Source organism: Temnothorax nylanderi, unplaced genomic scaffold (assembly GCF_030848795.1).
Source record: "Temnothorax nylanderi isolate EJ_2023f unplaced genomic scaffold, tnyl_v1.0 TNYL_tig0106_pilon, whole genome shotgun sequence".
Taxonomy (NCBI): domain Eukaryota; kingdom Metazoa; phylum Arthropoda; class Insecta; order Hymenoptera; family Formicidae; genus Temnothorax; species Temnothorax nylanderi.
This window is the reverse complement of record NW_027249168.1, coordinates 107,134-125,320: the sequence shown is the minus strand read 5'-3', so window position 1 is coordinate 125,320 and position 18,187 is coordinate 107,134. Positions and strand designations below refer to the sequence as shown.

At 40.8% G+C, this 18,187-nt stretch overlaps 1 protein-coding gene across 6 annotated transcripts; it reads right to left on the bottom strand.

Moving 5' to 3' along the window:
* Positions 1-2,894: 2,894 nt before the first annotated feature.
* LOC139775838 (uncharacterized) lies at positions 2,895-17,348 on the bottom strand. Of its 6 annotated transcripts, none has more exons than XM_071712140.1 (11): positions 17,111-17,347; positions 15,321-15,457; positions 14,719-14,847; positions 14,413-14,579; positions 14,053-14,269; positions 11,119-13,956; positions 10,645-11,025; positions 7,875-10,439; positions 6,954-7,074; positions 6,316-6,755; positions 2,895-6,001 (listed from the first exon to the last, which is right to left on the bottom strand). In XM_071712140.1, exons 3-11 carry the CDS (start codon positions 14,843-14,845, stop codon positions 5,910-5,912), a joined length of 6,948 nt encoding a protein of 2,315 aa, XP_071568241.1. In that variant the 5' UTR covers positions 14,846-14,847; positions 15,321-15,457; positions 17,111-17,347; the 3' UTR covers positions 2,895-5,909. The 6 variants fall into 6 exon arrangements, with proteins under 6 accessions (XP_071568241.1, XP_071568244.1, XP_071568243.1 ...); XM_071712143.1 differs by having other exon boundaries at positions 2,895-5,982; XM_071712142.1 differs by having other exon boundaries at positions 6,316-6,749.
* Between the last annotated feature and the right edge of the window lie 839 nt (positions 17,349-18,187).

Here is an 18,187-nt window from a genome sequence, read left to right as displayed (position 1 = left end):
ATTTATTTATGTCGAATAACCTGATATATATGTATATATATATATCAGGAATTCCCAAATCCCAAATTCCAAATCCCAAATCCCAAATCCCAAATCCCAATTCCCAAATTTCAATTCCCAATTCCCAAATCCCAAATCCCAAATCCCAATTCCCAAATCCCAATTCCCAAATCCCAATTCCCAAATCCCAATTCCCAAATCCCAAATCCCAATTCCCAAATCCCAATTCCCAAATCCCAAATCCCAAATCCCAAATCCCAAATCACCTGAAGAGGGTCCGAATTTGGACCGAAACGTCGTTTTATCTATTAATAAATTTGCCAGTTATGGTCAAGGAAGTTTGTTCATATTATATTATATATATATATATGTACATATATATATGTTTTCGATGATTGTTTCGGGAATGATTAAATCGACCCTGTCCGTGAGATTATTCTACATCTTTTAGAGAAGAACTTTTTTACATTTTTCACAAATAGTTTACCCTCAACTTTTGAATTTCGATTCTGAATGCAGTATATTCATACGTGACTTGATTTGTACTTGATTTGCGGAGTTGACAAAAATTGCGACCTACGTTAATGACTACAGGCCCGGCGAGATCGAAACCAAATCGTCGGTCGAATCAGTCGAATGTATTAATAGTAATCACTGCTGGAGTCACGCGGCGCGTATTCCTCGTTTCGCGTCGATAGGTCGAAGAAAGGCCTTCCTTTGTCTAATGTAAAGGATAAACAAAAACCATATATATGATTTAACTATTAGGTATAGTTTACCAACAGGTTGGAACAACCGGCCCTTAATATTATAATTTTTTAATTAGCTTTACTCAAAACTCAATTTTGTCGTACTAATGAAATAAAATCAAATTTCTAACATTCATGTCATGGGTAAGTTAATTTGCAATATTTTCTGCATTACAGAGGCCGCCTTCCTCGCGTCGCTTTCCCGCCGCGGATGCTAACGACGCCCGTAGTGGTGGTATGTACCCGGGCCCCTCAGCCAGCTAGCGCCAGCGCCAGGACTCATCGGACCCAGGTAAGTTCGATTATTACACCAAAAACATATGTAATATAACGAAATAATAATTTTATTTGCGTCACATGTATATCTTTTCTGCATTACAGAGGCCGCCTTCCTCGTGTGTTGCTTCGCATCCCGGCGCGGCAAACTTTACCGGCGAGATGGCAAAGTCTTTCTCCTCTCACTTTAATCCTTTCTGGACCAACGGTTTAACGTCTCTTCCGAAAGACGGAGCCCAGTTTACCATCTGGGGCCAGGGATACTGTATCCATTTGGGATCTATCCGCCAGATGGGGGGGGGCAGCGTTTTGCTGAGAAAAATTCTCATCGGCCTAGCGGGATTCGAACCCGGTTCTCCGGATTACGAATCTAGCGCTCTACCCACTAGACCAGCCATCTCCCCACGATTCCCCTATATAGAATATCAGCAAATCGTGGATTGTGTAATTCTGTAATTTTTACGTGGCAATTGTTTTCGATAGACCGAGAACTTTTGGCAGTATCAATTAAAAAATAATCGCTACATAAATGAGTTGCGGTGCATTTGATAAAATAAAAATATTGAATGTAAAAGTACACGTAAATTATATAGCAATCCGCTCGCGTTAAATAATTAGAAATAACGGCGAGCCGCTCGATGAAAATGGGTAGAATGCAATACAAAACAAGCAAACGCATCGTTTTTTTTTATAACACATTTTTCATTGTCTTATAAGTCTATGGTAATTAATAATTAATAACAAGAAAAAAACCTTTTTCATCAATGTGTCTACAATAATTATTAAAAGATACAATTAGCAAATTACTATGTTGTGTATTCACTTTGTGTAATAATAGGTAATAATATAATTGTAATATTTTCTCCATATAATCATAGCGCGATATCTCTCACGTGCTCAATCGTTTCTACAAATATAATATGGTATCTAATTCTTTATTTCATATATATATATATATATATATATATATATATATATATATAGATTTATATCCACTTGGATTATTATCAATCGTTTACTTCCTTTTTTTTACTGCTATTTATATATCGTATAACCAAATACTAAAAATACAAATGTTTTGCATATAGCAGGTTTTAAAGTCATCAAATCACGTATTCATCTGGTGATCTTAAAACGCACATCCATATACATAATATAATAATTTTTTTGCGGCTCTGCCTACAAAATTAAGGAGCTCGTCAAGCACGCGATTATATTATATTATTTATATATATATATATATATATATACACACATATATATAATATATATATATATATATATATATATATATTTATAAACAGACGTAAAAGATCATTTGTTATCGGCATAATTATTGTAGATTGCGATGGTAGCATGTGTAGCATAGACTTTACACCGTTTATACGAACCACGAAATATCAACACCGATTATTTATTGAGCTTCTCACACGTACACCCGCATCTCAAAATCGCTGACGGCGCTGATGCCGACAGTTGCCTGCCACCGTTACTCCGGCATCCGATCTTTGGCGCATTATTTAACCGCTCCCTTTTACATTACATATGCGATTACACGGCAGAGATACTCTTTAGAAGCTCCTTAATTATGCGAGCGCACTAAAAATGTCCGCTTATACTTAAAGATACTTGTATTTACACAAAAGAGCTTACTCTCGTTTATAATCTATACAATCATATAAATGTAATATTCAATGATAAAATTGTAACATAATAATGCCTAGCCTATCTAATGCGAAAGAGAATATTTTTTTTACATCGAAATTACAATCCTTCAATTATTCCTGCATATTCTGCAATTAAATTATTATGTATATTACACTCGATCCTATTTGCGTTATAGGATATGGATGAAATCAAACGCGTGAGTCCTGTACCCATTTTCTTCATATTTTTTATGTACAATATAATCAGGTTGTGTAATTTCCCATCCGAGTAAAATAAGCACGCTATTATATACAATATATGATCCAGTGTATATTTGTATGTGTCTGTCTGTAATGTGTTTCTTGTTTCTACAATAGAAATAAATTCTAATAAACAAGCAATATTCTAACTAAATAATTTAAATCGATATTGAAAATAGGAACAAATTCAACGAAACTACAACCCAAGAAGCAGTCTCTGTCTCTCTTAATTTTCTGGGCATATAGATCGGTGAAATTCTTTCCTATTTTAAATATTATTAAATTCAGTATTTAATCTTAGCGTGAGAAAAGCATTTCTATTAAAGAAGTGTCGCCTGGTAGCCATCGAGCCTTTGGGAAAAGTATTGGAAAATTTCTTTTTTTATGCACACACTACGTAGTTGAGCATTGCGCTTATCGTACTTTGTACATTCTATGCTTGTAACAATTGTTACGACAATCTTTCTTGTATCATATAATAAACGTTTACTTGGTCTGTGACGAGAAATCGGAGATTTATACAAAATCATCTATGTTCAGAAACAAGATTACGATCACATTTTTAATACACAATTTTTAACAGTGTATACATATTGGTATAATTCACAATCACAATCGCAGACAAATACCCTAAGAACGTATTTATCCGTATTGATGTGTCACAGAAAGTTGTCTATAGAGAATTTAACACACATGTAACATCTACAGAAAATTAAAGGGAATCTGGAGGAACGTAGCTAAGATAAATAATTGATTATTGACAAATTATCAACGTACATATATAATTATTGATAATTTATGAAATATTATTTGCTAAATGATATCCTAAATTTGATTTGTTGTGTGAAAAGAAGGATGTCTATTATTAGAACTGGATAAGAAATGCACATTTTCATGAAAAATTTGAACGGTGCTAAGTGATGACTACTGCAGGCTCAGCTAGAACTTTAAAGATCCTCAACTGTGGTGTAAGTTATATTTATACAATATAAAACTAGATTATCTGTTCATGAAAACAATAATCGATATAAATCACATACATAGATTTACATTTGTATATACGTATGCACATATAATTCAATGTGATTTTAAATTTGTATAAGAAGAGTTAGTATCTTAATTACATGAACGCGAGAGAATAATTAATAATAATGACAATTACGACTTCTTGCACGATTTTAATTATTACTAATTTAATAAAAATTTAAACAGTTCCTATATATACAACGGGTAGTGCTTTTTGTCCATCTTTACAAGAAATTATTTACAAAATATATTCATTCATATATTACCTATATCAAATTAACATTTTTTTTGTATTAATTAGTTTTCTTATAATAGTTATTCTTATCATCTTCACATATTCATGCATGTCTTCCAACGTTCACTGTATTTACGTTTCATAAATAAAATAAATCCTTTTTCAAAAGTCCTATATATCCCGGCCTCTGCGATATTATAACTCAAGACGAACCTCTTACTGAAAGACTATGTTTTCTAAGTCTGAAAAACAAAAATATTACAATAATGTAATTACGAACTTAATCGCTAAATTGCTGGTTAAAATATACATTCATCTCTGGAATATAATTACAAATGTGAAAAAACACAGCTTTCACGTTTGTCATTGTCCTTATATATCAATATGTAAATTTATTCCCAATATTTAGATGTAATTGTGGCATAATTGTCCGAATATCGGACCAACGTCTCAAAAACATTTTCACCTTTCGCATAGATAAGTACGAAAGCGTTTTACTGCTTTGTGTCGTGGCGTGGAGCTTACAGCATATGGCAGAAACTAATCGTGCGAAAAATTCATGTATTGTTATTTTATGTATATATACATATATAAATGTATATATATATATGTGCACTTTACCTACATATGTACAGAAAACTTTCATAACAAATAGAGATGACACACAATAAATAAATATGTATACACAGAGACATTGTCTAAACAGAGTCTATCAGCAAAGTCGTCAGAGTAGCAAATCTAAGCTCCACCAGTTAGTAAATTTGTCCACGGTACATATGTATTTTACTTACGGCAGTACAATCGGATTTGCGTTTTTAATGCCTTAAAAATTTGGACTTTCTTTTACCGTTATTACTTTGTACTGATACATACAATGAACGAAAGAAATTATTATGAGAGAAGATGATTCCCGAAACATAAATATAATTTGGGCTTCCTTAAATTTTCTTAAATCTCTATAAAGCTAGCTCTTCGTCTCGTTTACATCTAATAACGACGTTAGAAAATTGCACATCGAAGAATGAAATTTAGTACTTGTCGATAGAATGAAACATTTGACTGGTAAAAGAAAGTTACATACAATATCTCGGCAGTTTTGGGTTAGTTCAGTTACTTAGATCGTAGTGTGATGCATTTGAGCAAGTTATATCTGAGTAACTAAACTTTGCTGTTTATAAGGAGTACGGTATAAACGAGAATGCTAGACGGTGAAAAGATGACTGAAGCAAAATTGCTTTCAGTTCGTTCTTTATATGCGCTCTTCTTAGACACTTAAAGTTATAACAAATAACAAAAAATGGATAGTTCATTAAATATACAAAACTCTTTTCAAACAATATTCCTCTTCAAACTTGCAACAATATAATCCTTATACTCTATACTTTAGAGAAAAGAAACAGACGAAAAAAGAAAAGGAGACAAAGAAAGACGTGAGAGAATGAACAGAAATTCATAGATGCTATCTTTTATGCATGACTAATTTAATATCGAGACCAATAAATGTTTTATAGCACGAGATGCTTTCACACCGTCCAGCACTTCTTTTTAATCTATTATACGATACTCCCGGTACACATACAGCAACGTTGTGCGCTAGTGTGACGCATACAGTTTCACCAGGTGGGATCCAGCCACACGGCAATCAAATACCCGTTTATGTCGGATATACAATCAGACAGATAGGCCTTGACGAGCGGTAGCTAATCACTGTCAAGGTCACTTCCCGAAGGTCATTTGTTTTCTCGGGATATTCGCCTCCGTTTCGCTTGTTCCGCCGTCTCCGCCGTTACTAAAACAATGTTTTCCCGCTGTACGAGGTGTTCTCAGTTAAAATAGTATGCAAAACATACAAAAAACGCTAAAACATCTATGTCTCTCATTAATAATTAATGTGAAACTTCGCTATATTTGACATAATGACATGCCAAGAACTTGGGAGAGAAAAGATAAAAAATAGAATAGAAACTGCAAATTTGAGTGAAACAGACCTTTTGCATATTAACAATAATACTAGAAATAGACATGCTAGTCGACAATAAATTAATAATTGCAAATCTAGAGATTAAGTGCAGTCGTGTACCCTTTAGGTGAGGCTATTCTAAAGAGTAAATCGATTACATACCAGCACCACTACGAGTTTTCCTTCTGTTAATATCGTCCGTGGATTTGGATGCGCCCCTAGTGTTGCTTGCTGGTGTAGCTAGAGGTGAAGCTGTATTCTGCCGTACAGACCTTCTTGTCGTTACTTCGCCCACAGACTCGTTGCTGGATACGGAAGTGCCCCGTAATCTCTCCTTCCCAACAGTAACTGCCGCCGTTGCCGTTGCCGTTGCCGTTGCCACCGTTGCCACCGCCGCCGTAGTCGCAGTCGCAGTCGTGATCGTCGTGATCGTCGTCAATGTCGGCGTCGTCGTTATTGTTGCTGTTGTTATCGTCATCGTCGTCATCGCCGTCGTCGTTGACGTCGTCATCGTCGTCGTCGTCGTCGTCGTCGTCGTCATCACAGTTGCCGTACTCGGTTGCTTGGTGGTTAACAAACGGCTCTCTCTTTGCACTCTATTACTGGCATTGAAATTTGATATATTACTGGAATTAATTTGACTGCCAGAAACAGCTGTTTCTGTTTAAAAAAAAACTGCTTAAAAAAATTCACTTTAAAACAAAAGCTTATCTTACGTAGCGGAACTCTCAAATCTCAAGATATTAGTTTTCTATTACTTTTCTGGCCACCGTTAAAAGAATGCGTTCAGTGTTGCTTACTTTTGATCTTTGGGCTTTGGGGAAGCAGCGGATGTTTCATCTGACAATCGTACTCTTGCTTTTCCTACAGACTCAATCAATGGTTCGTCATCAGACGAATCTACTTCTACCACAATGGGACCTAAAAATATAAAAACGCTTATGTCACATATAAGTCTGGCCCAACAATCGTAAATCAGACAAATCTGTGAGAGAGACAGGCGAATTTAGAATTAGAGGCACGCGCTAGAGTGAGATTGAGAGGTAGCTGTGTGTCGGGTATTAAAAGTATTCAATGTTCTTCAGCCATTGTAGTAATTTAAATTATTACATTTCCATAGAGCCGACCGGCCATTATCATAAGCTTGTATTTTCGTAATAATGATTGGTTCTCGATTACCAATAAATCTTCGGCACGCCCTAACTTACAAACAGTTCTGTTTTTGGCAGTCCTTGTAATTTGCTACGATACAAAGTCTATAATATATACAGGATGTCCACCTACCGCATTAGCTGATAATGAGAAATTCCTTAATGAATTCGGGATTTCCTTAGCGAAAATTTGATGAAGGACTCTATCGTCCGTTACAATATATTATACTACGAGATATATATATCTTTTTGTTTTGAAGAATTCACACACACGCACACACATATGCACATACATATAAAAAGATCGAGTTATAACATTTAAAATTTCAGAAAATTAAGTCATTCATAAAATTTTCGCTATAAAGAGAAATTTTCATGCAACTTGAGATTCGTCAAAAAATCTGTCATTAATATTTGATGCGCTAATAGCTAAACAGCCTGTATATGTAGAAAAATATTGAATAAAAAAGAAAGATATTTGGATATCAAATGTAAGGGAAAAAAAACCAGAAAAAAAAAAGACTCAACTACTAGACAACACACAGAGAAATAGTAGCGTGAAATAAACACCTTTCTTAGCCTTTGCCAATATGTTGAACCCCTTCTTTGATTGCTCTTCCTTGCCAGGTACTTGTTTCTTTATAGAACCAGTCTCTTCTACACCCATGCAAGCTTTAATAAGTTCTGCAGCATTCTCTGAGCATTTCCGTTTACCTGGTCTTGACTGTGGATCATCAGCTGTGCTCGATGCAACGGAACTCTCGCTCTCTTGCCTTTTCCGTTTCCCTATTTTTATTGTCGCGTTAGGAGACAGTTTCGATACTGCCAGTTTTGGACTTGCTTTCGCGTAGGGCGATATACTACGGCGTTCCTCTAATTTGTTAGGACCGTGAGGGCTGCTCTTCGGGGTCTTGGCGATATCCGGACTGTTCAACTTCTGCGATCTGGTTCTCAGCGATCTTTTCTCGTTGCTGTCGTTCGGGATATCGATCAGCAGCTGCTCCAGCAACGACTTCGGCGGCCTCTTGACGTACTCCTCCGAGCTGTTGGAGTTGAGCCTCTCGACAAAGTGTCCCTCATCGTTGTCCTCTATGCATATAACGTCCTGCCGACCCTCGAGCTCCTGCTTTCTCCTACGTTTACGCTTGAGGTGCTCCAGGTCGCTGGAGTCCACTTCGGGATTCTGCGCCGCCGGACTCGGTGTTTCGTCTCGCTGCAGCACCACGGGATTGGAGTACGTGTACAGGGGCGGGGTGATCCTGATCGGCTGCGGATCTTCGCCGAGGGGTGACTGGATACCCGCGTTCAGATCGCTCGTATCGTTAACCATCTTCTTAACCAAATCGTCCGTAACCTTTTGAAGATTTACGGAAGGCTCTTTGAGCGTGACCTGCTGGTGGCTTTGTACATTATACTTCTGGTTCTGTTCGGTGCACGTTTCTAGTTTAACCGACGTTATGCACAGTGGAACGTTACTGCTTTTTGAGACCTCGAACCGATCGATTTGCCTGGTATCGTCCACTTTTACGTTAATTTTAGATTCTACTTTGATTTCTGAATTGCAACTCTCACCGTTCGAGCAAGAATTATCTGTCGCCGCATTAGCATTGTTCGCGACCGCACTACTATCGAGCTTTACAGTTTCAACTTTATTATAAGCAACGTGATTTTGTATTATAGGCACACCATTATTATTATTATTATTATTAATATTATTATTCTGTCCGTGAGGTTCATCGCTTAGTCTAATTGCACTGTTACTTTCTACAACCGCCTTCGCGCTGTCCTCGGATACGCTCTCCGCAGCTCTCGACTCCTCGTGCTTAGAGTTTGCCTTACCCTGATCATTTTGGTTAACAGTACTCTCTAATTTAACGCTAGAACTGTCCTTATCGGAGAAGTCCTTCGCTTGCTGATGCGCACATTGCAATAAGTTATTATCACTATTCATACTGCTGGTTATAGACGCTGTCACAACAGTCACTGTGCCCGTCACCAGGGGACTGGGCATACTTTTGTCATTATTCGCTGTGTCTAATCTAGCAACCAAATCACTATGTCCACCACCAGTTCTCGGAACTGTCGACGATTTTTCGCTAGACACATTCTTCGCGTCGTGCTCACTGGAGTTTGATATATTGCGATTCAACTGACTCTCAAAATAATTCGTTACGGACACAGGACTTAACCTTTGTGGGCCACTGGACTTGAGAAGTTCCGAATGGGAATTTGAACACATATCACTACTACTAGTTGAGGAAGGCACGTTCTTATTGGTGGTTGATAAGGAGGGTACAGGTTCCCCCTGTATTACATTCTTGGCGCCGCTCTGCGTCACCGATTCGGTTGCCGACGCCGGCCTGTGCAGAGGTGACTCCCCTTGGTTCGGTGACTTTTCCGAAAGAGCGTCCATCGACTCGATGCCCGAATCCTCGCCGCCACCACCGCTACCGACTCTCTCGATATTCGCGTCGCCAACGCCGATCCCAATCGGTACCGCTGTATTCTCGAGTAGCTTCTGCTTGACTTTCGCCTCGGTCACGTTTATCTCGCCGATGGGCAAGGTCGGCTTGCTCGCGGCTACGTCGATACTCTGCGACCTGGGGACTTGATCTATCGAGTTGCCGATTACCGAGCCTGGCGCGGTCTTCAACAGGCTGATCCTTTGCGACGCGCTGTCCATCTTGCTCTCCACCGCCGGTTTGTCGACCTGCTTAACATGGTTTTGAATTATCTTCTTATGACTGAAGCTCAACTGCTCGACTGTCTTGTTGTGCCTGTTTATGATGGAATTCGCCTCGCTCTTGACAATCATATGATTCTTTAGCTTCTGACAGTGTTCCCTTTTAACAGCGATATAATTCTCCATGTCGGATTTACTCTTAACGGAGAGCATCCTGGCCATAGGTGGTTGAGAATTTTTCGTCGTAGTCTCTACGTGCACAGGTATCTTAGTCTCAGGATTGTTTGATGGATTTCTTGTGTCGCCCTGTTGCACCGACGAATTTGTCGATTTTAATCCAGAATCGCTCTCGAAGGATAGACTGGCGTTTGCTTTTATACTTGGTACCATATTTGCAGAACTTTCAGAAGCCTTCTGATTATTAAAATGTGTAACTTCTGTATTCGGAGATTCTGTAACATATAAAAGTTAATTACTTAGAGTGTAACTTTGGATATATGAATTATCATTATTAGAATATTGATATAAAAAAATTATTATAAAATTGATATATATATATATTTTTTTTTAAATATCACAAGAGTATATTTAGTTAAATAATATAATAATTTGCACTAGATATTTTTGCATATAATGAAATTACGAATTAATATTCACCTCCTAAATGCAGATCTTTTTCATCCACCAAGCTTAACCGTCTTCTCTTGTCTTGGGTAATCAAGTCTTTCTTCACGCCATTAAGCTCCGTTAATTTAGAAGCAACACTGCTCAATGAATTACTTTTCTCAATGGCTGATTTATTGATGTCGCTATCGCTCGTTCTTCGTATTTCGCCAACCTTCTTGATTGTACTAAAGTCACTTCCGGTTAAAAGTGAATCCGGTTTTCTTATTGTATGAGTTATATCGCCCTTGTAACCGAGCTTTTTCCATTTCGCTTGATTATCTAAAATTCGACCGCCCGACAGCAGATTTTGTTCCCGATGTAAACCATCTCCGGATTCTGTTTTCTTCTTAGAATCCCTTCTCTTCGTTTTACCTGTAATACAATCATTACACATAAATACACATATATAAATATATAACTAGCAAACATATGATATTTATATAGCTATTGAGTAGAATTTCTCACCTCCTCCTATTTTATGTTCCTGCATATGGTTCTGTGCATCGAGATCCACTTGAGTCTTCGTTAAAGCTTGTGGAGTATTTAAAGATTGATTCGCGATCGCAGATTTATGCTTCGAAGGAGACGGTATTCTACTGTTCAACGGTATATCGTCCACGTCGCTGTTTTTACTCGAACTTGGCTTGGTAGTGGTACCAGTTTGTAATCGTACAGCGTCCACCGATAGTTCTTGTTTTAAGGCATTGGATTTGGCTGCAGCGGCTTGCAATATGTTATTACCGACTTTACAAATGGCATTGTTTATTGTGGAAGTAGACAAAGGTAATTTCGATGCAGACGAAGCGCCTATAATCATGTTCAATGATTTTTTCTGCAGCAACTTGTTCCCATCGATGCATTCCTTCATCTTCTTCAATTTACCTCTCCTCTTAATTGCATCACCCTCACTCTCCTTTAGAGACTTCTTAACTTTTTCTCTTTGTACTACTGAAGCGTTACGTCCTCTTAAAGAAATGTGTAACGGAGGCACTCGCAGCGGTTCGTCACCGGTCCCCGTACTCGGGACACCACCGGCGAACATTTTATTCACGGACTTGTCGGCTTTCCGCATGGGCGGCGTGTTCACGAAAGAAACGTCAACTTTATAAGCCGGTGTAACCGGCTCCGATTTTTCCAATTTCAATCGCAGTTTGATTTTCTCTCCCGGCATCGGGCTATGCGCGGTCTCCCTACTGGATTTTATTCTACTGTGTTTTAAGCTTCCTTCGCTGGCCGTAGACTTCGCCGTTGTCTCGGAATCGGACTGATCCGTGTTCGTCGTCGTGTCGTTTCTTCTTGAAAAATTGCTGTCCGCGTCGTCGTCGGAGAATATGGAGTTCGATCTGTCGTTTGACGGAGACGGAAAGGAGAAGAAATCGTCCTGATTATCCACTGCACTCTCGGGCTCTGAATCTGAACTTTCACTGGGCATTGGCTCTAAGTGTCCTGTCAGAGGATTGATCAGAAACTGTCGTATCTTCCCGGTCGAGGTGTACTCTGGTTCCGGTTCCGGCTCCGGGGCCTCCTCTTCCGGTTTCGGAGACTCGAAGGTCTCCGTCTTGTTGACAGACGGAGCAATGCTAGTAGTAGAATTATTTATACGAGAGCCACTTTGAGGAAAGGCACCTGAAACCTGATTCGAGACTGACAGACGTGTGGTGTTGACTTGAGCACCTTGTGGAATAGAATTGCTTTGTGCGTTCCACGTGGTCCCATTAGCATTGCTCGTTGCGGGAGACTGATAATTTCTACTAAGGATATTCTGGCTCTGCCCGTAACGAAAATCAGTAGTCGCGCTGGTATCTGTATTGATGTTCTTCACCTGATTATGATGCAGCTGTTGTTGTACATTGAGAGCCTGATTCTGCTGACTTAAATGCGTTTGTTGCGGTACGGGTTGCCTCGGATAAGGCGGCGGAGTTTGCTGACGTTGACTATTTAAGTAACCTAGCCGTTGTTGTGGGACATTTAAGCCTACCGTCGAATATTGTGTCAGTTGTTGTGTGAGTTGCTGCTGCTGCTGCTGCTGCAATATCGACTGACTAAACGCAGCTTGCAACATTGTTTGTACATTCGTGTTCTGTTGCTGAAGCAGAGTCGGCTGCGCCGCCGGGACTTGCGGGACAATTTGTGTTTGATTTATCTGTTGCGGTTGCGCGAGGAGCTGTTGTTGTTGCTGTTGTTGTTGTTGTTGAATCAGCAACTGCCGTTGTTGTTGCAATGATGTTCTAATCTGCTGTCCATTTACCGGATGCCTGGCGGAGAGTTGATTCTGCAGTTGGACTTGCGAGGTTCTATGAGCCAAATCTTGCCTAATGGGAAACTTTTGCTGCGTTTGTACTTGATTGTGTAAAACTGTCGCTTGCTGCTGCTGCTGTTGCTGTTGCATCTGCCCACCAGCCGGCACTTGATGCACCGCTTGCGGTGGCATCATACTTTGCCCAGCGCTAGTACCAATCACGTTGACTGCGGTATGTTGCTGCGGTGGAAGCGTCGACGGTTGATTAACGTTGACAGTCGCGAACGCCGAAGGCGTAGAAGTCTGTGGCAAGTCGGGAATAACCGGCGTCGTCGTCGCCGTACCTGCGATCGAGTCTTCGCTTCTCAAGGTATCCAAATTCGCTGGTGGCGATTCGCTGGGCGATGGGAGATCTTTCCTTCTAACCGTAGGTTTCTTGGTGGGTCTCATGCGATTGGTAAGTCCGGGATTGTCGATAACAGCCGGCGGTAACATCTTCTGACCGGGTATGACGTTATTCGCGTGCGAACCAGCGTCGTTTTGTAAAAGATTCACGAGCAACGGACTGGACAGGGCGACCTGATTTCCGCTACCGTTCGAACTCCCCGCCAAATTGGTACTGTTGTTTGGTGACAGACTAGATGTTGTAGCAATCGTCGTGGGCTTGTACTGATTCGTTAATTGTCCGACCGTAACGACCGGCTGGGTTGTTGTGTGACCGGTCGTCAATGCCGTGACTGTCGCCAAATTTTCTTGAGATGGATACGGGGGCGGCGGTTGTGCATGGTGTTTGAACTGCATTGTATTCTTGATTGTTGTGGACTGCGATTCGCGACTGTGTATTGCTTGGGCAGCGTGCGTCATACTGGCAAATGGGAAAGGACCGTTGTAGTTGTTCCTGGGCGATGCACTAGGGTTGATTACTTGCTGATTTCCGGAAACGCCAGGATTCCCCGCTGACGTGGACTGTGCCGATTTCGCAAGAAACGGTGGAATAGGATCACAGTCTGTGGGCGCGACTACATTCGGAGAACGAAACTGAGGAGCTTTCTCTGATGATGTTCCTGAAACAAGAAATTTATATAATTTATGTAACTCATTTCGCTATAGGATATTAATTTTTTTATTCTTTTATTCTTTCATAACCCATAAGAACTTACCAGCTGCTATTATCTGAGCAACATTATGTAGCGTCGACGAAATACTGGTGGCGTTACTGGGACCAGGCAAAGCCGTCGAAGGGTTACTGTCAGCAGCAGCTGCGTTACTAGTAGCATCTCCTTGTGATTTTGCTCCGCCATCTTGCGTAGTTCCAGAATGTAGCACAATTTCTTGCGCGTCTCCACCGAAGCGACTGGCTATCCTTAAAGATATTACCTGCAAAAAATATACGACAATGTATCACTTAATCATTCTTTATTTCCTACAGTTCTACAATACACAAAAAAATGATATCATTAAGATATGGTAATGATATATAAATAAAGCTGTAGAAATCCAATCGGATGGGTATTAATTACCTGATCTCCTTCGACTTGTACTGAGAGTATGCCAAGTTGTGTAAGTGTTGGAGAACCCTGAGCTGCTAATTCTCGAAGTCGCAAAGCAGCTTCTCTGGGTATCGAGAATGTTACTCTGACAGAATTCCATGGTTCTATCTTATCTACTCTCAGACCATCTCCCTTTTCTGTAAATTGTATATCATTTGCTTATTAATAATTATTATATTTAAACATAAGATTAATAATTGATATTAATATCAATTATTAATATCCTATAAACTAAACTTGCTTAAGATAAACTGAACTAAAATAAGCTTGCTTTACCTTTGCAAAGCAAAGTATTGAGATGGTCAACAATGATTTCAAACTTTCGGGGGAACTCTGGATCTCCAAGGTCACCCTCACAGGTTACCACCGTCTCGATCAGATCACCATCACTATCTGCCGCCATGACTGTAATATTCATTATTGATATTACCTTAACAATAATACCGAGCAAGAAATAAAGTACAATAGTAATAAATGTAGCAATAATAAACAAAAAATATATTATTTTTGTGTTCTTTATTAAATTTTAAGTGCTTGTCGCGAGTATGTAATGGATAGATTAATAGTAATATAAAAAAATTTAATCTAAGTTATAAAAAAGGAAAGTTAACAGCATTAATAAAAGTTTAAGTAATGTTCATTTTGTTTTCTTTATTAAAAGAATCTCATTTTAAAAAACAAAAGTGTATGTATTTTTCAACTTTTCCTTCAAAGATAATTTCCGAAATAAATTATATAAATTCTAACATATTTATGTATTTAATAGTATTCAACAAGATAAAGTCAATTTAATCCCAATAATCACCTCTTATTTGTAACATAAAAAAGCATAATTACAGGAATCACAGATAATATTTACACAATAATAAAATACGTACCAATCACAAATCACATAACTACCCAGAGAGTGTAGAAACGCCTCGGGGTATTGCTCCAATGTGTGTGATGATGAGATGTCGTGTGTCAGTCGTACACCGACAGCCCCAAATCACACCAGTACCACTAATCTTGTTTACTGTCGAAAAAATCAGAGAATTGGAACAATTAGATCATACAGAAAGCAAATATCATAATATTACATTGTCACTTAACACTGTGCATGTAAATAAGTTAATATTATTACACATCGCTACTTGCGTAATGCGCATGCATATTAACAAAATACCCATGATAACTTGCACAACAATAATACAATAATTTACATATGGAACACATTTGAAACATGTTTGAACATATTCAGTATTCTTATAATAAAGTACACACATACACACATTCAGGCAAAATCACCCTTGTATCTCGAAGATATTACAAAAGTAGAACATATTCTAGTTAAATATATAAATATAGATCAACTGTACAAAGTGCACAGTAAATTAAAAACAGTTCAAAACCTCTAACCTTATTTTTTTTTCTTCAATTTACACACATGACAGTAATGACAAGGCGGAGAAAAAAAAATCGTAATTTGCCGGTAAACCTTGGCAAATCATATGCTGGTCAGTATGTACATACACATACATACATACATTCGTACAGTATCCATAGTTTTAATAGTGCAACTAATGGTATTTCGGTTTTATGGAGGAAGCGAGCGCGGAAAAAAAAAAGTTTTCGCGCGAGGATCGCGTATCGCGCGGAGATAATTAAGATCCCATGACAATGAGAGCAAATGAGAGGCGAGAGAGTGCTTTCGATCGGGAAAAGCTGTATTATTCGCCGTACAATCGATAGGCAGCTGGTCGCGCGAGAACGGCGAGAAAATGACAAAAACACACACGACACACAGGCACACGCACGCACGCACACACGTGCGCGCGCGCGCGCGACACACATGCACACATCGTATATGTACACACACGCGCGCGCGCGCGCGCGCGCGCACGCACACGTATATAGGCGCATAAACAAAAAGTGAGGCCCGCTAGGCGTTACTAGGTTATAATTCGGTGCGCGATTTCCGGGAGACACGGGGCGACTCCCGCGGGGAGTCGATTCCGCGGTCGGCGGGGCCGGGGCCGGGGCCCTCCCGCCGTCGCCGTCCTGGCGGGCGTACGTGCCCCCGCTAGGCCACGGCTTTTCCCCCCTGCGCGGAGCGGCGACGTGTTGCCGTCCACCTCGCCGTGGTCCTTCGCGTACGGCAATTAAAGATCCCCTAGGTGCCCGCGAGCGGCCCGCCGCGGGGGCACCGTGCGCGCACCAGCCTCGCGAAATAGGTTATAAGAGCGCATTTTTTCGGCGGGGCGCGAAACGCGGACGGGCGCGTCGACGGGGATCGGCGGCTACGCGGCGCGGGACGCGCGTCCCGACGCGCGCCGTAATGATTTTCGCCGAAATACGGCATCCAGACCATCGGATATCGGGGGGGCCACCATTTTGTCCGTCGGGGGAGGTGTACGTGAAGTGGGCTCAAGCATGCTCAAGATAGACCGTCAAAAGTCGGGAATTATTTTTTTTTTTTCTTCCTCTCCCTCGGCCCCCCCCTCGGGGGCCCCCCCCGACGACGTGGACGTCGCGACGCGGCGCGGCGACCACGGCGGCGGGGCGTACGTAGGCCCCCGCGTATATCCCGTCGACCGCCGACGGCCGCGGCACGTCCAGCGGGCCTCACATCGGACGTCGCGCAGCGCCGATCCGATACCGTATGAACGCAGGAAAATTTCAACGTTACCCCATTTCTTTCCGACACTGTCCGGGATTTCACGCGTCCGTACAGCACGGAGGCACACCGCCCGGGCACTGGTCTTAACCTAAAACACCTCGCGCGGGCCCTACTTGACACTCGGCACACAGCGCGCGGCAGGGATCGCGAAAAAACTCGACATAATCGCTAATATAAAGAGACAAGTCATAAAACGCCATGAACAATAACAAGGTGCCGCCATTTGCAATGCGAGCAACTGACATGCGCAAATCAATCGCGCGGGGCACGCTGGGTAACTTCGTCGGGACGGGGCGCCATCTTGCCCTGGTCGTTTTACGCGACCACGGATCACGGAACTGGGATATACGTGCAGTGCATGTCCCATAACCTCGAACGGGCGAACGGCTCGAATCGCCGCGTCCCCGATAACGATGCCACCGATCCGCCTCGCCGCGCCCGGACGTATCTCGCGGAACGCGAAGCGCTATCGGGGGCCCCGCTGCGCCCTCGCCCTTTATGTCAACCCCCGTCCTTTCGACACGCGCGGAATCGCGTCGTATCCCTTTACACCTAGATAAAGAATGCTTGGACCGTCAAGGTTGCTACAAAGCTGCAATCTAAATTGAATGATGGAATTTGAATACTGACTATATGTGTATATCGCTACGTGCCGCACGCGTAGTAGAGTTAGAATGTATGTAAATGCAGCAAAAAGATCGCAGTTCCTCGTTAAATACGATTTACGAATACAAAGCTGATCATCTAATCAATAGAATGATTTTCGGCAAAAATATATACTACTTGCATTGTAACTGTTTTATAAGACACGTACCGACGCGCCGAAACATAAATCTAATGCAGGACTATACAGATTAACCCTTCGTAGTCACACATGGGTCCATTGGACCCATACTCATTTATCAGCTAAATGCCTAGCTTAAAATGGAGCTTGGTCCGCCATCTACAAGAGTTCGAAGTATCCTCTATAGGTAGAGACCGTTAATCATGTACTCGTTCACGATTTCTTTTCAACATGTTGCCATTTGATTTCTCACAAAACCGCAGTCGTTTTATATTCTAGAATGTTCAAGGTATGTTCCAGAA